The sequence below is a fragment of the Phodopus roborovskii genome, unplaced genomic scaffold (assembly GCF_943737965.1).
Source record: "Phodopus roborovskii unplaced genomic scaffold, PHOROB, whole genome shotgun sequence".
Taxonomy (NCBI): Eukaryota; Metazoa; Chordata; class Mammalia; order Rodentia; family Cricetidae; genus Phodopus; species Phodopus roborovskii.
In genome coordinates, this window is record NW_026126639.1 from 7,289,633 (window position 1) to 7,316,452 (window position 26,820).

The 26,820-nt window shown below is 41.2% G+C and overlaps 1 protein-coding gene across 3 annotated transcripts in view; it reads right to left on the bottom strand.

Annotated features, from left to right (window-relative positions):
- Dennd5b (DENN domain containing 5B) overlaps nt 1-26,820 on the bottom strand; it is a 100,999-nt gene that overhangs the window by 27,008 nt on the left and 47,171 nt on the right. For all 3 annotated transcript variants that reach the window (XR_007833619.1, XM_051173310.1, XM_051173312.1), the window contains 6 exons: nt 24,521-24,708; nt 17,437-17,973; nt 14,263-14,500; nt 11,361-11,511; nt 5,613-5,706; nt 827-958 (listed from right to left, as the gene is read on the bottom strand). Coding sequence is in view for 2 of the 3 variants with exons in the window: in XM_051173310.1 (XP_051029267.1) it covers nt 827-958; nt 5,613-5,706; nt 11,361-11,511; nt 14,263-14,500; nt 17,437-17,973; nt 24,521-24,708 (1,340 nt within the window). In the remaining variant the exon portion in view is untranslated. The remainder of the gene's footprint in view (nt 1-826; nt 959-5,612; nt 5,707-11,360; nt 11,512-14,262; nt 14,501-17,436; nt 17,974-24,520; nt 24,709-26,820) is intronic.

Genomic DNA, 26,820 nt, shown 5'->3' on the forward strand with positions numbered 1-26,820 from the left:
GCAGCTCTGTGAGAGAAGAATTATATTTAATACTCACTGACCTATATCATAGTTAAGATCCTTTCCCTTGAGCACATGTGGTAACATGTATGAGCACAAGCAAGGCTTTACACAGGTATATACATTGCTTTTCACATAAGAGAGCAACATTCTTTCTATAACTTATGGACGGCTTCACATCGTACTGAAGAGGAAGACTACAGCTAAGGGCTAGGGAGATGGTTTGTGAGTAAAAGTGCTTGCTGTACAAGCCTGACCACCTGAGTTCAGACCCCGGGAACAATGATACACACACTCTCTCTCTCTCTCTCTCTCTCTCTCTCTCTCTCTCTCTCTCTCTCTCTCTCTCTCTCGATATATATATATATATCATGCAATAGTTTAAAAGATGTGAAAAACTATGCTCACATGCTCACATGTCACTGATGCTGTGGGCCATGGAGGTTCATGACTTCAGTGAAGAGCATTATCAGGTCTATGCTACAAAAAAGTTTCTTTTGAAGCCTGGAGAGGTGGCTCAGGGGTTAACGGCACTAGATGCTCTTGAAGAGGACCTGCGTTTAACTCCCAACACCCACATGGTAGCTCACAACCATCTGTACCGCCAATCCCAGAGGATCTGATGTCCTCTTCTGGCCTTCATGGACACTGCCCACATGTGGCACACAGACATGGATACATGGCAACACCCATACTCATAAAAAAAAAATAATAATAAATTCTCTTTTCAGAGAAGCTACAGGCACAAATGGAGATGACTTACCTCATCTTAGATCCATACTTGGTATAATCATGAATGCACACTGTCTGGCAGCAGAATACATACCTTCATTCTGCATTCTTTTAATAAGCCTTCTACAAATTTCCAGTTGGTTTGTGCAATTACAGCAGGTGAGAGATCTGACAGTTTTGGTTGTCTCATGTTTTTTCCTAAGCTTCGTGCCTCTTGCATGTATTTCTAAAAATCAGGAGTATTTTAAATATATAAACATCATATATTTTTTTTCTTCTACTTAAAACTTACATGAACAAATATAACAGGCAGGATGTACAAAAGGCCATATAAGTGTACGTGTGTAACAGCAATTAAGATTTTAGTGCTCTTGATAGAAGGCAAAGAACATGTGTACTCCTCCCGAAACCAGTTAACTCTGTGAAAAGGACAGTGACAGAAACATTAAGTTGAAATTCATTCAAAACCAGGAGTTTCAGTGAGTTTAGTCTTTTTAGTGGGACCACCAATCTTATGATTAGTAGGGATCCAGATAAGAGCAAAAACAATTAGGTATCTAGTCTGGTCTGAGGTTCCATAGAAATGGAGTGTTTCTTGGGTCACTGGCTTCCTCTGTTCCATCCCTCTCAACAGAGACTTAAATGCATCAATCATCTGGGGCACTGCTCTCCAGCCAAATCCTTGGCTCTAACTAACCTTCAATAGTACTAGAATCGTGTTGTGGCTAACTTTTATGACCTTGGTCATGTCAACGACATGTCTAATATTGCTGCATCTCACTGTGTGGTGTGTGCTACACAGTTCACACACACACACAAAAAAAGGCTAAAAATCATGATGAGCTTCAGGTGTGAGTGCTGAGATGTTCGCATAAAACCTTCCCTTGCAACAAAACGAAAAACAAAACAAACAAAAAACCCTTTCCTTGCCTTGTCCTATAATCCCTACTTTTTATGCCCAGAGTCTTCTCTTGACTTTGAGGACACACGCACGCACGCACGCACACACACGCGCGCACACACACACACACACACACACACACACACACACACACACACCATTCCAATGTTCCTGAACTTTGTTTGGTCATTTTTTTCCATAAACGTCAAAACCATGGGAGGGATTACAGCCCAGTTGGTAGCGAGCTTGCTTATGGTGCACAGGATGTGTAATCGATGCTGAGCACCACATACACACCATACCCGGGGGGTGCACACCTACACCCTGAACACCACATACACCATGTGTGCTGCTGTACATCTACACCCTGGGCACTGGGAAGGTGAAGGCAGGAGGGTCAAGAGTTCAAGGCCACCTACTTTTACATAGAAAGGCCGAGGCCAGGCTGGTTTACTCAAGACCACGTCTCCAAAAAGCCACCACACACCTCATTTGTGCAGAAGTATGTTCTCTGTGCTTGTACGCTGCCTGGAGAACCTCATCTAGACCTTCACACCAAGATCACAAGGCAGAGTCTCCAAAAGAGCCATCCTCTTAAGACCACATTTAGAAGAACCGCTCTAACCATAAACAGAACTAGCATTTTGTTGAGGGGCACTGCAAGTGGACTGACACATTCACAGGCATAGGTGCAGAATCTATTCTTATTATCTTCAGGGGAGAATTTGACGCTATAAAATAAGACGTGTAAAACCCTTTGCACTCTTTAAGTGTAAGAGAATCTGTTTCCCCTCAGGAAGGAAACGGACCTGCTACAGCTGCCCAAAGTTCCACTGATTACTTTCTCTCAATGTTCACGACAGAAGGTAACATTAACAAAACGATATGGCCTTTTCTCAGCCTAATAATTTTAGCAATGAATTTTCCACGCCGCAGTTACATGCGCGTTCCTGCTTTAGATAGTATTCACAGGAAAAACTGAGAATGAGAAAACAATTATCAGTAGGGACATTACATGTAGCAGTGGGCACAGAAACAAATCTTTCTTTCCTTTCTTCCTTTCTTTCTTCCTTCCTTCCTTCCTTCCTTCCTTCCTTCCTTCCTTCCTTTCTATTCTTTCCTTTTTTTGGTTTTTCAAGACAGGGTTTCTCTGTGTGGCTTTGGAGCCTGTCCTGGAACTCTCTGACAACAGGGTGGTCTAGAACTCACAGAGACCCACCTGCCTCTGCCCTCTGAGTGCTGGGTGGCGTGTGCCACCACTGCCCTTCTAAAGTTAATTTTCAAGGAAGTAAATTTAGGAAATAAAAGCAGTTTTAGAAAAATCAATCTGAGCTACAAGGCAGCATCGATATGGGAACTATATTTTCATTTTCTATTGCCATTTGGGTACAGAATTAAAAGCTAGATATAAAGATGGGTAAAAATAATTTTTTAAAGTAATTTATTTAACTTTATTGTATGTGTATTGGTGTGAAGTTATCAGATCCCCTGGAACTGGAATTACAGACAGTTGTGAGCTCCCATGTAGGTGCTGGGAATTGAACCTGGGTCCTCTAGAAGAGCAGCCAGTGCTCTTAACCCCCGAGCCACTTCTCCAGCCCCCAAAATAAATTTTTAACGTTTAAATAAAGAGCTTTCCCACTGGGTACAGCTCAATTGTAGAGTGCTTGACTAGCATATACAAAACCCTGGTGTGGTGGAGTTGGAGAAATGCTCAGTGGTGCTGAGTGTGTGCTGATTTTGCAGGGGACTTGAGTGAGTTCAGTTCCCAGCACCCGCATCAGGGAACTCAGTTAACCCTAGCTCTAGGAGTATGTGATGTCTCTGGCCTCCACCCGCACCTGTACTCAAGTACACACAGCTCCACACTCACGAACATAATTTAAAAAAATATAAAGATCAGGTGAGGTGTGGTACCATCACCACCATCACCACAATCATCATCATCATCAAACCAAACTGGGTATAGTGGTGCTGGTTTTATTCCCAGTATTCGGGGGTGGGAAAGAAGGACCAGAAGTCAAGATCAGCCTTAAATACATTCCAGTTTAGGTCAGGCTAGGATACATGGCCCCTGTCTCAAAAACAAAAGCAAACACCCACTGCATCCACTGAAGGCAGTTTACAAGCATCTGAAACTCCAGCTACAAGAGATCCAATGTACTCTGAGGGCACTATACTCATGTGGCATTCACATACTCAGACAGACACACACACACACACACACACAGCAAAACCAATAAAACAGTTGGGTTTGGTGGTGCACACCTTTAATCCCAGATCTTGGGAGGCAGAGGCATGCCGGATCTCTGTGAGTCTAGGCTAGCCAGAGTTAGCCTTCCCCACAATTTTGTAATAGATATTCTAACCTTCTAATTGGTGCTAACTCATTGGAAGAGAAGACTACTGTAAATGTAAACTAATAACATAACAAGAAAAAGTAATAAGCCAGAGTCTTAGACTATCTGTGTCCTTGGGTGAGCAGTGGTTAGAGCAGACTGGTATGCATGATTAGTGGGAAGACACTCCAGCCTGGACATTAGAATTCCTGTGCTACAGGCTCAGCTCTGCTGTGTATGTCCATTTAACTGTGGGCAAATCTCTTGTTGGTCAGCTAAAATGTCAGGCTAGTCAAGACAACCTCAAAGGTTCCTCTTAGCACTGATATTTTATGATGATGAGTGAGTTTTCTGAAACAAAATGTAGACCAGGAAAGTAAATTCAAGTAGTACAAAGACAAACATCTAGCAAAAGAAATATCCAGCTGCTTCTGCACTTGTGAAAAGAAATGCTTAAAAAAAAAAAAAAAAAAAAAAAAGAATTTACAGTACCCTTCTCTCCCTCTTAGAAGACAGGCAATTTGTTATCGAGGGTATATCCACACGCGCACACACACACACACACACACACACACACACACACACACACACGCACGCACGCACACACACACACACACACACACACACACACCTACATACATATCCTCAGTGACTCAGGACTTGAATGTCAGTTTTACTGTCAACAGCATAGAATTACTCGTGTGAGCACATTCCAGCACACACAGGCAGCAAACAGAAGATGAAGCAGAGAGCAAAACATGCTATATGCACTCATGGGTGTGGGCCATTCAAGAAACACCAACAGCAAGACTCAGGGACATCTTGTGAAGCACTTTCAAGGCCAAGGACATACCAGGCAGCACTCAGAGAAGGACTTTTTAGGAAGCCGTGCAGGAGGAGTTGGGCCCTGATCCCACTCCCAGAATGCCATGGAGTTCTGACAGACCAAAAGTTCCCCGGTAGGCTAAGATGATGGCGACGTTTCAATGAGGGGAAAGGAGAAAAGGGGGGAGGGGGGAGAAAGAGAAGCAAAACCTGCATGCACATGATAAGACCACAGCACGGGAAGGGGCATGAAGGAGAGGCAATGAACAAGGAAGACTTCCGTTTGGAACCGTGTTTTCCATTGTGTTCCTACACATCTGAGTTTACAAAACAGTTACCAAAATTTCAGTCCCAACTTTCCTTTTGGTCACAAGAAATATAATTACTTAAACAAAATTTGAATTTTACTTTCAATGAATACAAATAAAGCTTATAAAACAGCTCTGTTGCTTCTGAAAAATGGCTTCTAAAGCCAAAGAATGCATTACTATATCTTTACTTACTCAGCTTAAATTTATATTTGAAACTTAGATATGTGTATCTCAATGTTTCTCTCTTCAGGAGACCTACTGACCAAAAATTTACCCTAAATAAAGCTTCTATTGGATTTAATACACAGAAATAGAGCCCTACTTTAGGTGAACAAAAGGACAAAACTGGGAAAATGTCTTCTGCTACATTTTAGTATAAAAAATAGTATTTTAAAATGAGATGAACTGTTTTCAGGAGAACTTGAAAGATCATGTATAATGACACCTCCTGGGTGAGCTTTTTGATCTACGCATCCTGTCATCCCAGACAGTCGGACCACATACCTCCCGTAAGTCATTGTCCAGTCCAATGTGTTCAGAGTGCTGCCGAAGGCGTTCTTTCCGGCGCTGTGCTGTGGCACTTCGGCTCACCCAGCGGCTGGCAAATAAATATACCGAGATAATATGGATTAAGGAAACCAGCCAAGTAAAAAGACATGAACTTAATTTTCTTAGAAAGAACAGGCTGAGCAGTAATCCAGCACTTGTGATGCAGCACTTGTGAGGCAGAGGCAGGAGGATCTCCGAGTTGGAGACCAGCCTGGTCTACAGAGTGAGTTCTAGGACAGCCAGGACTATATAGAGAAACCCAATCACAAAAACAAAACAAAAACACCAACCTCTTCCAAAACAACAGCTACAAAAAGCAAAGCAAAACAAGGAACCAGGAAGGATGAACCATTCTGCACAAAAGGCTGGCAACAGCGTTCTCTCCTCTTCTTACCCCCCCTTTTTTGTTTTGTATTTGTTTGTTTTTTGTGTTTGTTTGTTTTTTGACAGTCTTGTGCGCTTCAGTGTGGCCTTGAAATCATGACTCTCCGGGTAAGTTTAAAGTTATAACTTTAGATGCCACTTGATTTGCCCATTCAAAGCACTCAATCTAATGGGTTTTGGATATTCACAACCATCCCCACAAGTACATCTTTTTAAAAGCTGAGGCGAGGGAATGGAGAGAGAGATCATCAATGAAGAGCCCTTGCTGCTCTTAAAGGACCTGAGTTTGGCTCCAGCACCCACAGTGGCTGGCTTGCAACCACCTGTGACTACCTTCCAAGGGCCTGATGCCCTCTTTCACCTCCATGGCCATCCACAGTCATATGGCATGTACTCACACTGATACAGAGGCACACAAACATCCTTAAAAAATAAAAAATAAAAAAATGAGATTTTTTTAAAAAGGGAGATACTAAATGCTAGGTACACGTACACACAATAGCAAGTCAGATTGTTTTTCTTTTTTAAAGACATGGTCTGTTTAGCTCTCGATGTCCTGGAACTATGTAGACCAGGCTAGCCTTGAACTCACAGACATTCTCCTGCCTCAGTCTCCCCATTGCTGGGAGTAAAAGTGCGCACTACCATATCTGGAATCAAGTCAGATCTGAAGTCGATCCTTGATTATAACAAATATATGCAAGTCTCCTTGATGTGTCCCAAGTAAATATTATAGGCAAATATTTTTAGCAAAAAGAATATTCTCAAAGTCCATAATTTATAATAACTTGATTGTAGTATCCTAAAAGAATAAAAGAAATTCCTGAATTTTCCACTTGAAAAAGATTTTAATTTTTAATTATGTAGGTTATATAAATGTGAGTGCAGGTGCCTCTGCATGTGCTAACACCTTCTGCAGCTGGAGTTACAGGTGGTTATGAGCCTAGCTGGGTCCTCTGCAAGAGCAGTGTACGCTTTTAATCACTAAACCATCTCTCCAGGTTTGACTGTTGAGTTTGTAAAGGGATATCTTTCTAAACTTAAGGCTCTTTTGTATCTGGGAGGTAGGATATGATTACTCTGGGCTCTAAAATTATATGACTGTGTTTCTATGAAATGGTAGCCTATAAGATGTTTTATGAAAACTTGTCCTTTTTGAAATTTTTATTTTATGTGCAACCCTGTTCTGCCTACATGTCTGTCTGCGTGTGAAGGTACTGGATCCTCTGGAAATGGAGTTACTGACAACTGTAAACTGCCGTGTGGATGCTGGGAATTAAACCCAGGACCTCTCGAAGAGCAGCCAGTACTCTTAATGGCTGAGTCATCTCTCTAGTTCTGAACCTCAGAAATCTGAAACACTTCCATCTAATGTGCTGATGCCTATCTCCTGTTACATTAGCTCTTCCATACCTTAATTCCCGTAACTTTTGTGCTGCTATTTCTTTCAGTTCTGGCCCAAGACCCAAGGAAATCATACAAAACACCCCAGAAGTAGTGCCCTTTCCTTTATAAGGATTCTCTCTCTCCTTTCCAACCTTGCTCAGCAGAGTCCAAATCCTGGGAAAACTGTCCTTGATACCCTGTTCTCATGCCACACCAGGATCTGCTTCCCTTCATGACATGAATGCCTTCATATGCCCTTTACCAACTCTCTTGCTCTCAACAAAGACTTTTCACTTTACTCTCAAGTGCTACCATTTAACTGCTGAATACAACACGGAATGTAATTTCTACAGCTTATTCTTATAAAAGCTACATGGCCTAAGTAGGTCACAATGGATAGAACTTAAATTAGCACAGAAAAATGTACAAAGACCCAGGTGTCTTTGGCACAAGAGGCCTTGAAAGTAGAGCTGTGGGAGAGGAAGCTTGCCTCCACGCCTGCTGCAGTGAGAGACCAACTCCCAAACATCGTCCTCTGGCTTCTGCACGTGCAGGACGACAGCATGTGTGTATTCCCCCAACACATGTAACTTTAAAAGGGAAAGAATTACTGTCATAAAGACAGTCGACACAAATTTCACAGGGACTGAACAGATTAGGGTTCATCTGAGCATGGTGGCACACGTTTATAACACCACCTCTTGGGAGGTAGAGACAAGGGGACCCTAAGTTCCTTGGTAAGACCTGGTGTTGATAAACCCCAAACTAAATCAACCAACCAACAAAAAGTCTGAAATCCTCACCCCAAAACAAATTAGGCAGGGTGGTACAAATAGACACTAATTACATGAGAAGATATATAAATATGCTCTGTGAGGCAACAAATATCCTATTTAGTTCTGTTTTCAAAGCAGGGAAATGAGACTGTTTAAGACAATCACCGGGGGTAGGAGAGTGTGGGGTCACAGTGCTGCTAGTACGCTTCTGGGGTGCTTGTGGGGTGGGGTGGGGTGGAGCAGTCTAGAGCTTATGTGGGCCTTGCCCCCAGCTCCAAACGCACTGCCCAGCTGTACAATCTCCTCGACTCCCGACAACTACCTGAGATGAGACTGACCAATACTCCAGTATCTATGGTGCTTCAGAAATCTTGAACCAGTCCAATGTAAGAGCATGTGGCCCTACAGCCAACAAAGGAGCATGTTGTTGCTGAGTAGGGCTGGTGTTTGGGCCTCTGGGAGGCTCAGGCCACCCACCTGCCCATCTTGCCTCAAAGCTGCATGCTAGGCTGGGCATGCCTGCAGCATGGAATGGCTGCTCACCTTGCTGCAGGGAGAGCACAGGGCCATAGCATCCACAGGCTGCAAACACAATGTGCATGCCCGGGGTAGCAGTGGGATGGCTGTTAACAAGGGCAGAGTGGTATATGGAAGGAAGTCTGCAGCTAGCACAGGTCTTGTCCCTGGTCATGCTGACAAACCTCACTATCACCCTGACTCTGAGCAACATGATATCCAAGATGAAGAATGGTTCACTTTTTGGATTAAGTCTCCCTGAAAGACTTCCATGGTCCATGCTGCCACTGGAGGCCATGTTGATGTCCATGATCTGAGCCATTGCCTTCCTCCACAAACAAACAAACAAACAAACAAACAAATTTGTGTTGCCTATATACTCATAGGAGCCTAGCCAAACTCCCAGTGGTCAGTCCCTTAAAGAAAACTGAGTCCTTCCCCACACGTCTACCACAAGCCATCAATTATGAAGAGCTGCACTTCAGACTCTTTACCACAATTTTAAAGATCTCTCTTCAATAGCTTCCTGTCTGGACTGTCTCTTTTTTTGGGTGTGTGTGTGTGTGGATGTGCTTCAGTGTCTCTCATTCTCTGTTATGAGTCAGTAATCATTGACACCACTGTAAAAGAAGCTGCCTTTGCCCACAGCAGATGCAACTGTGTGACACACTGAGTGTAGCTTGAGCATATGAGACCACAAAGCCCACCCCCACAGTAACATACTTCCTCTAACAAAGCCACGCCTACTCCAACAAGGCGACACCTCCTAATAGCGTCACTCCCTATGGGCCAAGCACTCAAACCCATGAGTCTATGAGGGCCATTCCTATTCAAACTAACAAAGTGCATGATCAGCATGGTAGGAAGCGCGGTGGTGTACCGGCAGACAGTGCCAGAGAAGGAGCCAAGAGTCCTACATCTGAGTTGGCAGGCAGCAGGGAGAGAGAGAGAGACCCTGGGCCTGGCTTGAGCTTCTGAAACCTCGAAGCCTGCTCTCTGTGACACACTTCCTCTAACAAAGGCCACACCTCCAATAGTGCCACTCCCTGAGTCTATCATTTCCATTTTCATTCAAACCATCACACCCCCCCCTTCTAAGAACTCCATATATTTCTTTCACTGTTTATATTATTTTATTATTTCTCTTATTTGAGAAAGGTCCTCAGTGGCCTCTGGCCTCATACTTGTTATATAACTCAGCCTGGTCTTGAAGTTGGGATCATCCTGTCTCACACGCCTTTGTGCTAGGCTTATAATTGTAGGCCATCTACCTTATTATAAATTATCCATACCTATATATTTGCTGCTTTATTTTCTTGTGCTTTAAAATGTTGTTTGTTTGTTGTTATGTTCATTTCATTGCTAAATTCTCCCCCCCCCCCGAAATAGTCTTTCTATGTAGCCCAGACTGGCCTTGAATTTTCCTCAGTTACCCAAATGCTGGATTCACTGTTAAATCTTTAACCTGGATAATCTTCATATATACTAATGGCACAACTAATACTTACCAAATAGATGAAAACTATAATGTTATCAAAGGGGGACAAAAACTGTTAGGCCAACAGTGTGCTCATTTATATCAAAGCAATTCAAACATTAGAATGTCTCATAGGTAACAGAAAAGAAAATTTGAGCCCTGGAGATGTAGCTCAGTTGGTAGAGTTCTCACCTAGCATGCACAACACCTTTAACTTCATCTCCTGCACCACACAAGACAGAAGTTGTACCACACATCTGCAATCCTAGCGCTCTAGAAACAGAGGTATGAGCATAAGAGCTACCCTCGGCTCTAAAGGGCTGTCTGCATCACACCCTGCCCCCCCCCCCCCCCCCCCCCCCGCCACTGAGGCTCTGGGATCGTTGCAGAAGAGGGGATGAAAAGATTGCAGAGGACAGGGAGAGGAGAACCGTTCAGAAGCTGTTTTCCATCCAGGGCAGGGCCATTTCACAAATGAACTCACAGTGGCTGTGGCTGCCTGCACAAGAGCAAGACAGTCAGGATTCCATCAGGGATGGGGAAAGGGTTCATAAAGAACCATTTCTACCTGGAGAGCAATTTGCAGTTGATGGCTGCTGGAGGAGGGAGTCAGGGGCACATGGCTGCTGCTAGGCTGCCCATGCTCCAGTGGCTGGCTCTACCCTGTCATATACTGTCAGCACTAATTAGATTTAGTGGGTTAAAATAAACAACAAGAAAGAGAAAGAGAGAGAGGGAGGAAGGGAGGAAGGGAGGGAGGGAGGGAGGAAAGAAAAAAGAAGAAAGGATGCTGAGGAAGATCATATATTTGAGGCCAGCCTAGGATTATATACTGAATTCTTATTCAGTCTGTTTTAATTATTGAGACTCTGTCAATACCAGTAACAAAAACACAAATAAAAAAAAAAAAAAAGAATACAAGAAAGAAATGTGTCCATTTAAATGTCTATTAAAAAAAAAAAACAAAAACCAAACCTTCAGTCTTTAGAATCTTTTTTTTTTTTTTAACATAACAGAATTAAAAGTCAAGTTCATATGACGGATCAATTAAATTTAAATATGTAAACAGACAAGATATTTAGTGTTCACACACTGCCTAGCTAATGCTGGAGAACAATTACCTTCTTTCATTCAACTAGTCACTCAGGTAAAACACATGCTTACTTGTTATTGGCTGGTCCTGTTGCCAAGACATCAGACTGCAACTTTGGAAAGAACCCTTGCTCATATTTGCCTTGACCGATTTTCATATCAAGCAGATGTGGGTGAATTGCAGTGTGATCCATTTTCATCAGTCTTTGCTCAATTGACTGGGCTATAAATTAAATTTATAATAAATTAGAGGCATTCATTTCTTAAAAAAGAAAATGCTGTATCATACATTAATGTACCTACAGAAACCTCAAATCATCCTGTCACCATGAAACAGAATTTCACACAGGTCTCTGGTAATCAGAAATATGAATGTATAAAGATTAGTTTTAAGTAAATATTGGAAATATTACATATATACATCCATAGGGAGCATACAGCAATGTAACTTTTTAGTACTTATATTGCTCAGGAATACTGAATATTCAGAAATTACCAAGTGCCTGTTTTGTGAGGTCAGAGATCAAGTCTACTGTTAAAAGTCTCAAGGGTTTGTATCAATATTGATCTGTGGTAACTGGTGAGGAAAAAGAAAATTATATTACTATTCACTTCTTGTTTTTCTGTAATCACAAGGCTCTGGAGCCACAATGTCAACAGCAGGTAGTCTGGGCCTCACAGGTTCGCCTGCAAAGAAATAATGAAGCCAGGCCTGTAACCCCAGCTAGTCAGGAAGCCAAGGAAGGACAACTATGTGTTCAAGGCTTTCCTATGCAATTAATGACTCTCACAAAATAAAGAAGTATAAAAAGTAGTATGTGCTTCTCCGTTATGCCCAAGGCAAGGTCCAACATTCAATTTCCAGCACTGAAAAATATACCACAAACACACACACACACACACACACATACACACACACATACACACACACACGCACACTCACACACCCCAAACTAATATCTGTGACAGATGGGGGGCCATAGACAACAGTCTCCTTTTAGTTTTTCAGAATTCCTGGGGAACTATGGCCTTAACCTAATCATATTTTCAGGCATGCTAAGTCTATAAAGGTACATCTTCAAAAGCGCCTCACACAGTTTCTGAGATGAGAGTGGGATTATCAGGCTCCAAGGGGCAAAGGGAAAATCCATTTTAATTGGTAAGATTTCCCAGATACAGGTTAAGCTAAGGAACTGGTACTTCGCTCCAGTTTAAAAAATTCTGTCAGGAAGAAAAAGATGAAATTTTCCCAATGAGACATTCACACAACTATTAAAAGCACTGGAAGTCATAATTCTCTCAACAACTTCATTTACTCTATCAGCTTCTAGAAACACAGAGGGGCTTGCCACTTCCTGAAGGGACTACAAGGAATCACCCTTATACACAGGAACACAACAGTGTGCCTTGAAGATGCATAAAAGTTATTATTTACTACTCCTTTCCTTGAAAATGCTAAAACAGCATTATTACCCCCGTGAATGAGCTGCTTAAATGAAGATGGAAAGGAAAGACTAAGCAAACAGCAGAAGCAGAGAACTACATATCCGTTGTGTCCTCTTATACAGTACAACATCTGGTCTCAAATAAAAAGTACCACCCCCACCCCAGACAGAATTTCTTTATGATGCTCTAGCTGTCCTGGAACTTTCTCTGTAGACAGACTGGCCTCGAACTCACAGAGCTCTGCCTGCCTCTGCACCCAAGCAAAAGTGTCATTTTTTTTTATTGAATGGAAAGAAATAAAAGAATATATATTTCTATTCAGTAAAGAATGTTTTGGCAACTCGGCATAAATGTGCAAAACTACATGAATTGGTACGTTTTACATATTTGTTAATGAATAAAACCACTAATAAAAGGATAAGGTGTTACATACTGGAAATCAATCAGATCTGGATCCAACTCTATCGAGAACTAGTTATAGAACCACAACCACAACCAAATAGCTGTAGAACTAGTTCTATAACTAGTTAAATTCTTTAACCCCTCAGTTTCGTCACCCATAGAATAACAGTAATAAATCAACCACAAATATAGCTGTGCACATCCCTGTCATTACGATTACATGTAAAAGGGCATATCACAATAAACTGTGCACATTCCTGTCATTAAGATTACATGTAAAAGGGCATATCATAGTAAACAATGGCACACAGGAAAGACTTAAATGTCAGCTATTAGCTGGGCTATTTATTTAACAGACAAGACCAGGAAAATTCATCATTCTTTGAAGGAAATTGCTGTTAGGGTTGGGGGAAACTTTAATTTGAATGGAAAAATCCACAGATTTAATTTAAAGACATCAAACTATATAACTAACAGTACCTCAAAATATGTACTGTTTTAGTTATGTAAACTAGACAGCAGTTATATAACTAAACTTCCTTTTTGTTTTGTTTTTATTTTAGACAAAGATCTAGCTACATTACCCAGGTTGGCCTTAAATTCCTGGTCCTTCTAGCTTGGCTTCCTGAGTGCTAGGACTTAGGAATGTACCATGTATTGGAGGTACATGGGTTAACTATTTTAAGTTGATAGCACTAGTAGCAAGATAGAGATGAACATTTTTTTTCCTAACACAAGGAAAATAACAAAAATCTACATCTTTTGAATGTCCTTGGGAATAGAGATTCACAGAAATCTGAAGTATAAAAATGCTTCTTGATAATACCAGGATGAGTCATGATGTCCCAAAATGAAAGTTAACTTTATCAGGGCAATGGTGATGCATGCCTTTAATCCCAGCACTTGGGAGGCAGAGACAGTCAGATCTTTGAGGTCAGCCTGGTCTACAGATCTGAGTTCCAGGATGGCCAGAGCTACACAGAGAAACCTTACCTCAAAAAAAAAACCACCCCCACCCCCGGCAACAGAAAAAGGAGAAAATTAATTTTACTGTGTAAGCCAACAGTCTATAGAAAGAAATGATCATGGATTCCCCCCCCCCCCCACAAAGGCATGGCAAATATACCTGCTTCTTTTAAACTGCTGCATTTCTGATATATAGATGTCCGCAGGGTAGGTGTAGGTGCCCTTACATTATATAACCTTATCTTCTCAATCCGAGAATCAAAGACCCGAAGCAAAGGGTCTTTCTCTTCCCACTGGGACATGATTTTATTATCAATAAAGGTGGCAAACATCTGTGTTTCAATGAATCGCGAAAGAAATGGCAGGTAAGGCTCAGGCTGGTCGGAGAGGAAAGAGGCCTGCAAAGAGAAAATCAGCAGATTACTACTTTGATGAGGTCATATTAATATTATATAAGATGAACATGAACAGTCTGTTAAGGTTATTACTTTTCAAACTTATAACACATACAACGGATGCTTGACATTTAAGGGCTTGCCAATCTACTTGTCTTTTCCTTTCCTCTAAGTTTGTAGACTTTTAGGTCACTGAGGATGTTAGCTTCATCTTACCTTTCAAAACTGATTTACACTGACACCCTCAGGACCACTGCGCAGGAGGGAGGACATCATTAATGAATGATGGCGAGTGAGCAGCTATACCATGGGCTGTCAACCATCAGCCTCACTCACCACCATTACATTTTGATTCTTCTTCCCAGTGAGTAATCGCTCTTGTTCTCTGTTCCTAGCCTAGGAAATGAACCTCTAACCAAAAGTAACTGCTTATTTATCAGATTCAGACACAGACACACACACACACACACACACACACACACACAGACACAAACACGTTTGCATATGCTTATGCACGAACTTAAAAACAACAACACGGAATTTGTAATTTGTGCCTATGGGTAAAATTGTTTCGGTCTTCAGGCAGATGTTTTTTTAGGTCCACTCTCCTTGTTAAGATTAAACTCCTTCCATATCTGTGTTGACACAATTGTCTGAGACTTAAAGAGAGAGAAAACAATGCCTAATAAAAAAGAAGCATACAAATGATTTTCAAATATACAAGCTGCTCTTCCCTCTTACTAGTTTACTTGATACAATAAACTTTAACTGGTTTCTAAACTGAAGTGTTCATTTGTTATTTTTTTTTTTCTTTTGTTCTCTTCAGTTCATGTATGATGCATGAAAGAATTCTAATCTTGGTTAAGATGAGCTGAAACTTATAAGTGACTTCCTAGTCCAGTCACTGGGTTGGTTTAGTTTTTAATTATTTCACTCTTCAAAGTTAGATGCAACGTGTCAGAGTCAAAAGGGGAAAGACGGAAGGATAGTTCCAACAGAAGTTATTAGTTTTAGTATTTACCAAATTCCCCCCTAGCATAATTAACCTTCCATTTTATTATTTCAGGGTACTTTTAATAAAATCTTCTTTACAGAACCCACCTTTCAATTTAAGTGTTTCCATGGTTTAAATGCATTTATCTGTAAGTACAAATATCCAGACAGACCCATGTAGTCTCTAGAAACCAGTTCATCTCTTCAATGCTACTTTATAGATAAACATCAACTTTACTTTCTATAGGACAGAAATAGCCCCCATTTTCAAAGTCTGGCTTTTAATGTTTAGATTCTTGTGTTTTATAAGATTTAAAAACCAACCAGAACTTGACTTCCAAGACTACTATGCCATGTATATTTCTTTAATGAAAAGCAAGATGACTCTAGGCTTCTGGAATCCCAACATGTGAATTTCATCTTCTTAGGGGTTATACAGAAAGAATGCCACTTCTAGTATGAAGCTACATAGAGATTAAAAAAAGAACAAGGTACCAGGATATGAATTTAAATCAGGATTTGAACTGCCCCAAAGATAGATCATGAATGTATAAGATTAGTTCTTAAACTGGAGAAAGGTATAATGGAAACTGAGCAAAAATGAGAACAGGTCCCAGAGCAGAAATATATTTGAAAAGTGGCTTGTTAATATTAAAGATGTTTAATCAGCCATAAAGTACACCAGCAAATTCTGATGCACATAGCATATTATCATCCATAAGAAAAAATACAATGAAATGAGAAAATAATCTTTGCTTCTACACAAACATTTAGCAAATACCTATTTGTCAGATGCTCCGAAATTAAACACTTGGCATCTTGGAGCGTAATAGCTCCTTTGGGAGGTCTTTTATGATACATTCTAACAGCAGCCTGTTGTTATGCCTGCTCAGTAACAGCGGTAGAGGACTCAGCTGTATCCCAGTGACCTAAAGGACTTCACATACATCTCTAGAGCTTTTGTCTTCTGAAGAGAGCTGGGGTACATGAAGAGCACTGGACAGAGCACAGTAAACCTTAAACCTTAGCGGGGAGCGCCAGTGGGCTGCTACATCTCTTTGTCTCCTTTTCTAAAAACTATGGAACACGATCTTATACTAACAGCCACAAAACCAAATGTACTCATTTGTTCTCTTTTAAGATACAAGAGATATTAGGCTTATGAAACTGAATTGTTACTTTACATGAACAAATTGGGTGTTACATCAATTGGGCAAGGACTAAACTATCAGTGAGAATTTCTTAGAAAAGGAACAGGCTTAATTTTTCTGGACTTGGTCATAAAACAAGAATAAATAAGACCCTGACAGGAGTAGTGGGCTCATAAAAAATCAAATACACACACACACACACACACACACACACACACACACACACACACACACACCATCACACACACGCGCGCACACACACGCACGCACGCACACACACAAGCACATGCGCACACACATACACACTTCAAAGGCCAGTTTTATGAGCAGTCAATTTGTTCATTTGTTTTTGAGACTGGTTTCAGGTTTCCCATACTATATAGAAGAGAATGGCCTTGCATTCCTGAGCCTCCTGCTTCTACCTCCCAAGGATTTGGTTTCTCACGACACTATTTATCTAGCATAAAATACTTCGTAATATGGAAAAAGGAGGGAAAAAACAAACAAAAAACAAAACAAAAACACCTGCGCTTAAAAAGTTAAAAAGACTAGGGACTGGAGAGATGGCTCAGCAGGTGAGAGCACTGGGGGCTCTTCCAGAGGACCCAGGTTCAATTCCCAGCACCACATGGCAGCTCACAACTGTCTGTAACTCCAATATCTGACACCCTCACACAGACACACATGCAGGCAAAACACCAATGCACTAAAAATAAGTAAATTACTTAGAAAGTTAAAAGGCTGGTGATGTAGGCCATTAATAATCATAAGGAGGAAAACTATGGTTCTTTTTACTTTGTCAAAGTTCTGCATCTGTTCCCGGTTGGTCAGCCAGGACTCCATGTCCTGGGCAGTCTGAATCACGAACGCCTCATAATCTGCAAACATCTGTATAAAGCGGCTGGCAAAGACCTCTCGCAGTTGTACATTGAGCTGGTAGTCCCTCAATTCTGCCTCTTCACACTGTAATTTTAAATCCTTTTCTTTTTCATTCAGAGAAGCTGAGAGGTCAATTTTTTCCATAGTCACCCCGGTCCTGTGAGCGAGCGCCTGGAGGCGGGCTATGGTTTCATTGCCCTTCATTAACTCATACATGCTGATGTTATTGGTGGGGATGTTGCCATTCTTCTTGTCGTTAACCAAATCTTTCAAAACCATATTCTTCAGTTTGGTGGCGCTCTCACTGCAGTGCAGGCCGCCCTCGGGGGGGATCCCAAACTGGAGAAGAACTTCAGACAGTTCTTGGATAAAATCTACTTTATTGGGGAACTGTGGGAATTCTTCAGGCAATTCAATAAAATGGTTGTCAATATCCACGAAGCACAAGTTAGCCTGAAATGGAAAAAAAAACAAAAACACAAAGGTCTGTGAACTTGTACAAAGCTGACTGATTAAAACTTTAAATGACTTCAGAGGGCTCCGATTGTAGATTCAGAGCCAAAGTACCTTGAGATATTTTTTAGCTTCCGAAATAGCATTACTGCCCACCTGCGATTGGCCTAACACCTTTATAAGGTAGGAATTTACCAAAGAGACCCTTTAGCTTCCACCAACCCAAAGGTTAAAAATTGTGCAGAGTATTCGTACACTGTGAAGATGTGTCTTTGCCAAGGCACTCCCTGATTGGTTTATTAAAGAGCAGAATGGCCAGTACCAGGGAAGGAGATGATAGACAAGATTTCCAGGGAGAGGGGGAAGAAAAGGAGTCTAGGCACAGGGATTCCACCAAGGACTCTGAAGAAGTCAGGCATATGGTACGGAACATGCCAAGTCATGTGGCAGACTGGTAGGTTTTAAAAAGGCAGGTTATTTTATTTTAAAAAATGAGTTAGGAACAAGCCTAAACTATGGCTGAGCATTCATAATTAATAATAGGTCTCCATGTCATTACCGGGGAGCTGGCAGTACAAAAAAACAAAACACAAACAAACAAAAAACCTCATTACAAAGAACGGCATCGAGTATTATTTGAGGCCAATAGCAGAGATGTCCCTGCTTTGCTGCTTACCTAATTTTTCCACCAACGCATCTGAAAAATTCATGAAACTGTTATCACATTAGAACATGGTATTAGGGTCATTTAAATCTGTGCTCTCAGGTAAAGGGTAGTTGTTCTTGTCTCCAGAATGTACCACCTCTTAACCCCTTTAAAGTGAGAACTGTGTTTTTATGATGACAACTTGAAGTAAAAAAGTTAAATGTCATACAGACCAGGCTGGCCCCAGTTTTCTATGTAGCTAAGGCCGATGCTTCTTCTTCCCAAATCCTAGGATTGCAGCTGTGCTAGCTTTAGAAAATACTCTTTCTTCTCCTCTCTTTCTCCCCACCCCCACCCCCACCACCCCCCACCCCCGCCATCCTCTTCCTCCTCCCTCAACAAAAAAATTTACTCTTCCACAACCTACCATGCTGGGAGCAGAACCCAGGACTTGTACATGTTCTCGCTAGGGCTATCTCTGAAGCACCAGAAGATATTCTTGGGTTGATAAAAAGGTATGACAGAAATCAGAGAAAGTATTTTTCTGAGTTTGTTTATATCTTAGATTTGGAATATAGTCTAATATTTTTGAAGTTGATACTGAAAATTCCAAAAACAAAAAACAAAAAAACAAAAACAAAAAACATCCTGAATAAAATTCTGAGTATTCCTCGAGTACCTCAAAGTAGGAGGAGATTCCAAACAGCACTTTATCTTTATTGCCCTATACCTCTTACTCAGAACAGAGTTTTTGGTGAAAAGTGAACCTGTGCTTCTGGTTTGGAGGTAAAAGCACGGAATCAGAAAGAATGGCCCAGCAGTACGGCATGACCATTTATGTGACTGGAATTAATTTCGTCTGCCGGGCAGTCATGGGGATGGAACAGACAAACAAAATAGCAAGTTTCACCCTGTGTTTCTCTCCTCCTCCAGGTCACGAGGGAGAGAATGTGTGATGTGTGAACATGGGTCACTGTGACTGGGTTTGAATAAAGAAGCTAACTGGCCAGGAGCTGGACAGACAGGGAGAGGTTAGGCGGGGCTTGCAGGAAAGAGAGAACAGGAAGGAGAGGAGATGGAGAAAGGGAGATGAACTTGTCATACTGAGAAAAGGTATCAAGCCATGTGGCAGAGTGTAGGTAGGAAATACGGGTTAATTTAGGATTAATAGTAAGCTGCAGTCTGGTTTTTTGGGAGCAGCTGCTGGGATACAGGTAAACTCTGCCTACAAGGGAATCCATGCTATTCTCTAATCTCAGATGGAAGGTCAGGTGACAGAGGGGGCAAGCAGCTGGGTCTTTGTTTGATCCCTGTTCTTCCCATTGGACAAACTCTGAGCAAGAAGTGAAGTCTCAGGTTAAATTAAAAAAAAAAAAAAGAAAGAAAGAAAGAAAACTCCAAGATTCTCTCTTGCTCAAAAACAGGTAATCAACAATTATTCCTAGGAACTGATGAAATATTTAAATCTGGACCTTTCACGAAGGCCCAACAAGTTAGGTGATTTTCTGGAACCTGCTCTTGGCGTTTCTCTTCAAATGCCTGCAGCCTGCAGCAGTTTTGGGGTGGGTTCTTTTTCCTTTGTTCCCACTGTCGCTAGGTTTCTCTGAATGAAGAGCTGAGACATCACACCCTGATAAGGAAGCTGTGCTGCCTCCAACCGCCTTTCAATGGCATCCATATGCATGTGTCTTTAGACTCTGGAAAGCAGGGGCGCACGGAGGGCATAAAAGGGAGAAAGTAGGTCGTCATAACTCAACGACCTCTTAGCTGCCTGCGTCAGCCTGCAGGCTGCCTCAGGGTTACAGGCCTGTGCTACCCACCTAACCACTCCCAGCAGATCTTTAAAAGTGGAAGGAAAACCTTCTACAAGGTGTGAGTCTGTTAATCAGAAATCTTCCATTTTATACCTCTTTACCATTAAGGCCGTCTGTCCTGCTTTCTGTTCCCAGCTCTCTGTTTCTAAGGAAGAGAGAGAAGACACTTGATACCTTTAAGCTTGCTTATCCTCATGAATCACAGCTGTTCTGCAAACGTGTTTCCAGATGAGACTCTGGCACCTCAGTTCCTGCCTGCCTTCACTAAGAAGCCTCCCACAGCCTCATCCGTTTGCTCAGAAGGCCCAAAGTGTCCTTACTATAAACTAAGTAGAAACAAATAAAAGCCCATGAAAATCTACTGAAGAAAACTCCAAAGGCCCTTTCTCTAAAACAAACAAGGACATAATACAAAAGGAGTTCTGGTAAATGTTTCCTCTTTTTTTTTTTTTTTTTTTTGACGCCATTACAGTTAAAAAAGAAAAAATTCTGCCACAAAGGCCCACAAAGTATTGTACACACGATAAAACAAATATACTTAACATCTTAATCTAACATAGTTTGAGTACTATGTTTCTGAATAACCTTGCCTACAAGTTTTCATGACATACCTCTAATTAAAAGCAATGAATATGCCAGGCATGGTGTCACACATCTAGCACTCAGGACAAATCACATCTATGAGTTTGGGATCAACTTGTTCTATGTACTCAGTGAGACCCTGTCTGACTCTAAAACAAAAATAAAATAAGGCAAAGCTCAACAAAGACAAAGTGGCAAAAACAGTCTGCTCCAGCATTTCTCTGGTTTTTCTTTCATTTTTTTTTAAATACACAATTTATTTTTATTGTGTGTACATTGGTGTTTTGCCTGCATGTATGTCTGTGCGAGGGTGTCAGAAACACTGGAACTGGAGCTACAGACGGGAGTGACCTGCCATGTGGTTGCAGGGAATTAACCGTGGATCCTAAGGAAGAGCTCTTAACTGCAGAGCCATCTCCCATCCTCTCAATTTTTTTCCCCCTGACAGTAAAGATGAGCAAGAATGACAGAAGATGAGATACTAGACTTCGTAATCAATGCTTAGAGCTGCGCTCTTCCACCTTCCCCTCCCCCATGTGCTCCCTAAAAGATAACAAACGGCTACTAACACCTATCATTTTGGAATCATGAGCAAAAGGAGTAGGTGGTTAATTATAAGTGTAGGCAGTTATATTAGCCACCTAACAGCTAAAATAATACTTTCCTAACATAATAATTTTGCAAGTGACATTTTTGTAACTATTTTTAGAAACTTTCTTTCAGAGTTTTCAGGGGGAAGGGGAGGAAACATCACTAGTGTACACATTTAAGTCTCTTTAAAAAGACTGCCTCATTTTTTATTTTTTTGTTATTTATTTACTTTGGGTCCTTGAGACAGAGTTTCTCTGTGTAACAGCCCTGGCTGGCCTGGAGCTCTTATTTGTAGACCAGGCTGTCCTTGAACTCACAGAGATCTGCCTGCCTCTGACTCCTGAGGGCCGGGATTAAAGATGTGCGCCACCACACCTGGCCAATGATGCTCTCAATGCATGGTTTCTACATAGAAACACTGCTTACTTGTATAGTTGATCCATGTGATTCCATATTATCCCATTATATGAATACATGAGTTTGTGTATTTATTAAACAGTGTTGAGCTCAAGATTGGGGGGGAAAAAAAAAACAACAACTAAACTCAGACATCATTTTGAGGGCTTTTAGAAATTTTAACTGGCTTACCTCTAGAGTCAAATGATACAAGCAGAGAGAGAAAGGTCTTCAACTGTACATAGACTAAGGGGGCATTAAAATATCTTAACAAGTATTCATAGAAGCCAGAAAGAACTTATATATGTAAATAAATTTTCTTGAATCATTTGACAATTTATAATATATAACCAGTAATGATTTAAAACAACATTAAGTCTTTAAAACAAAACAAAGCAAAAAATCCATTTGGCTAGTCTATTTCTTTTCCTTTGAAAATGTAAAGTCTTCAATTCTTGCCAGGTGGTGGCACATGCCTTTAATCCCAGCACTCAGGAGGCAGAGGCAGGTGAGTCTCTGTGAGTTTGAGGTCAGCCTGGTCTACAGAGTGATTTCCAGGGCAGCCAGGGCTACAAAGAGAAACCCTGTCTTGGGGGAGGGAGGAATTCTTTTAAACCAACAAGATACATTAATATAATTAAGAGGAAAACAAGAAGATTCAGGGAATAGAGAAGGAAGATAAATTAGGAAGAAGAGAGCAGATAGTATGACCCCACTGCCCCCACAACAGACCTCACTCAAGCTATTTCCCTTCTGGTGGTTTGAAGGTACGGCCCTCATGTGTTTGATTCATGTGTTTGAATGCTCAGTCCATAGGGAGAGGCACCATTAGGAGGTGTGGCCTTGTTGGAGGGGGTAAGTCACTATGGAGGTGGGCTTTGAGGTCTTCTATGCTCAAGCTGGGCCTCATGACTCAGTCTTCACTTCTGCCTGTGGACTATAAAACTCTCAGCTTCTGCTCTTGCACCATGTCTGCCTGCATGCAGGCATGTCCTGCCAAGATGATAATGGACTAAACCTCTGAAACTGTAAGCCAGCCCCAATTAAATATTTTCCTTTATAAGAGCTGGTCACGGTGTCTCTTCACAGCAATAAAACACTAAGACATGCCCTTGAACGACAAAGTTAATTTTGTCAAGGCAACATGGACGACTGGTTACAGGACTTGTTACTCAGTGTGGCTTAGTGTGTTATTTTATATTCACTTCTTCTTCAAGACAGGGTTTCTCTGTGTAGTGCTGGCTGTCCTGGAACTTGCTTTGTAGACCAGGCTGGCCTTGAACTCAGAGATTTGTCTGCCCTAGCCTCCTGAGTGCTGGGATTAAATGCATGTACCACCACAGCCCAGCCCTTATATTCACTTCCTGAATGAGAATCTCTATGAGAAATAACTTTAACAAAGTGAAGATCAGTAAGAGCAATTTTATTAAGAAAGGTGATAATTAAGTAGTTAATAATGCCATTAGCCATTTTATGTTTTTAACAGGCCATATCGCCCTCATCAACATTCCGTTTCAAAGCTTTCCATTCCAATTTTGAATAGCATTAACAAGAGCTAAAAATTAAATTTAAAGTGATTTCAAGAACTCTTGATTGTTCTATTCCTAAATATGTGAAAATAACATTAAAGTGACAAGAAGTGAGGGGTTAAAATTTTTGTCTCGCAGACAATGCCAAGTTAATATTGAGACTAGGCTACTACGCTAAAGACGGCAAGCAGCAAAGCATTTGCTGTTACCATTACCACATTTGCTGACACGTATCACTTTCCATTCAACGTAGGTAAAAACTAAAACTGAACTCAATTAATAAAAATGACTTTAAAGAATGCTAAGTCTGGACTATATTCTGCTTGTGACGGCTATCCTTGGTTGACAACCTGACAACACCTGGAATTAACTGAAATCCCCAAAATGGAGGGGCATGCCTGTGAGGTGCTTCTGCTTAACTTGAAGTTGGAAGATCCACGTACAATCCAGACCTTTGGAGATGGGAAGACCCACCTTTAATCTGGGCCATGCCTTCTGCTGGAAGCCCACATAAGGACACGGGAGGAGGAGCCCCTTTTTCTGCCTGCTTGCTCTCATCCTGCTAGCAAGTCTATTCCTTCACTGGCATTAGAGACATACATACATACGTACGTACATACATATACTCATCCTATATATGAGTTCTGTTATTCTGGAGTACCCTGACTAATACACTGCTCAAAAACAAAATTTATAGTGTGAGGATGGAAAAAAGTTCAACGCATTAGAATAATAAATGATAGTATCAAACTGTCATTGAACCACCTTCAGAAATGTATAGCTTTGAAAATTTGTCATTGTCCTTCTTTGACGTGTATTTAATTAGTAGATGTGCTATATATCAAGTATCAGAAGAAACAGTTTGCAGGCTTGGGCTCAGGCCCTAACCAATAGTACCCGGGAGATTCAGATGTAACTACTGCACAAAAACAATGTTACTTAGTAAAAGTCAACAAATAGCATGCTTCATCATCAATGACAAGCTTTACCTCTTGTGGAAGTTCTAATTTAGACCGGTCAGTTCCTTCTTTTGACTGAAGACCCATCAGATAAGGGACAGGGGCATCCAGAAAATGCAGCAGAGAGGCAGGGAGGATGGGGACATAAACATGCTGCCACTGGAAGGGGAACAAGAGTGTGGTGATGCCCTCTGCCACCGTCATCAGGCGCTGGTAATCTGTACAGAACAAGAGAAGCAAAGGGGAAGAATCCAAGTGAAGACAAGTGCTGGAGCAAGACTAAAGCACCAGGAGGAAATGTGTTCAATGTTTCTGGACTGGAAAGGTGGCTCAGTGGTTTAGAGAACTTACTGCTCTTGCATAGGACCTGGGTTCGATGCCCAGAACCCATATGATGCCAGACAAACAGCATTAACTCAGGCTCCAGAGAATCTGACCTCCGAGGCTACAGGGCATGGTGCACATATACTCATGCAAGCAAAATAGTCATACACACATACACATCTCTCTCTCTCTCTCTCTCTCTCTCTCTCTCTCTCTCTCTCTCTCTCTCTCTCTCTCTCTCTCGTTGCAGTTTTAGAGCCTGTCCTGGAACTCCCTCTGTAGACCAGGCTGGCCTTGAACTCGCAGAGATATCCGCCTGCCTCTGCCGGGACTAAAGGAGTGTGTCACCACTGCCTGTCAAATAAGTAAATCTTTTAAAAAGTTGAAAAGTACTTTTTCATGATTATGGAGAAAGCAGGTCAGTTCTAGCTCATTATAGTCAGAGAGTTAAATTATGTTACCTGAGTAGCTTGCAGAATGTACACAAACAGCATCACCACTCTTCTTGAAAGCAGCAGTGAGTAATTTGCATCCTCTCCCTCTCCTCCCCACTTGCCTCTCTCTCTGGTGTCTTCTATACAGACCAGATTCTGAGAGGTCAGCTTGTGTCTGCTCTGTATTTCCAGCGCTGGGATCAAAGGCATGTGCCATAATTCACAGGAAGCCCTGGATGCTTAAAATGTGGAGGGATCAAAACTAATAAATTCTTGCTACCTAGCCTTTTCAGAAAGTACAAGACTGTTGCTATGAATCAGTTTCAGATCTGCATATACTTGCACAATCTCCAATTCAGAGGCTAATCTTTCTTTCTTTTGTATAGATGATCATAGCTACAGTTTTGATAATCTGATTATTGTAGCACCTATTTTGTAGGTATAACAAAAAAAAAAAAAAAAAATCAGAGCTGGGCAGTGGTGGTGTACGCCTTTAATCCCAGCTCTTGGGAGGCAGAGACAGATGAATCTCAGTGAGTTCAAGGCCAGCCTGGTCTACAGTTCTACAGATCGAGGACAGGCAGGGCTGTTACATAAAGAAACCTTGTCTTTAAAAAAAAAAAAAAAAAAAAAAAAAAATCAGATAGACACAAGCAATTATAGTCATACTTTCTATATTTAACTCCTAACTGCAGATTATTACCTCTAAGGACAAAAAAGAATTACCATTTAATTAAAGGGTGTTTTTTCTTTGTCTTGTTTTGTTTTTCTGAATCAGGTTTCCTAGCTACACGGGAACTCACTCTGTTGACCTCACAGAGGTCTACTGCCTCTGACTCCCAAGTGCTGGGATTAGAAGCGTGTGCCACCACGACCACCTCTGGTTGTCTTTTCTTTACATGAAGTCATTTATTTGTCAAAACTAGCAATTGTCCACAATATCTGCCTTAGATGTTTTATACTTACACATGTTCAAAATCCCTACTTAAATCCTTGGAGGCAGACAGATACGTTTAAGAATTGGACTTCTTTTGCAAACTTTGAAAGGTGATAACATGATTAGATCATAACCTATGACAGGGATGTATCTTATAAATATTATTTTCAGAGCAAGTCATGGGAGTGTTTTATAGGGCAAAGAGAAAATATAATTAAGTTTACTATGGTTCTGATCCGGTTTTGCTGACAAATCAGTCACAAAAACAATCATTTTCAGAACTGTTTTACATTTGAGAACTTAAGATAAGGGGTTGTGGACTTATAAAAATTTCACAAAATTCAGTGTACACGGTTACATTAAAACTGGAGGAATGCTTTAGTACTCGCTTTTGCAAAAGTGTTAAGGAAAATGCTCAGGTGTTACTTGGTTCATTTCATCAAGTATAAAAAGGATGTTTTCCATTTAAAATTTTTGTGCCATTCTATCATTAAAATGTGTTAAAGGTTTATCTTTATTATTTTCAAATGTGTGTGTATGTACCAGAGGTGAGGGGGAGGCATATGCACGTGAGTGAAGCTACCCTTCTACACTGGGGAGATGGCTCAGAGGTGCTGGCTGGCAGAGGACCCAGA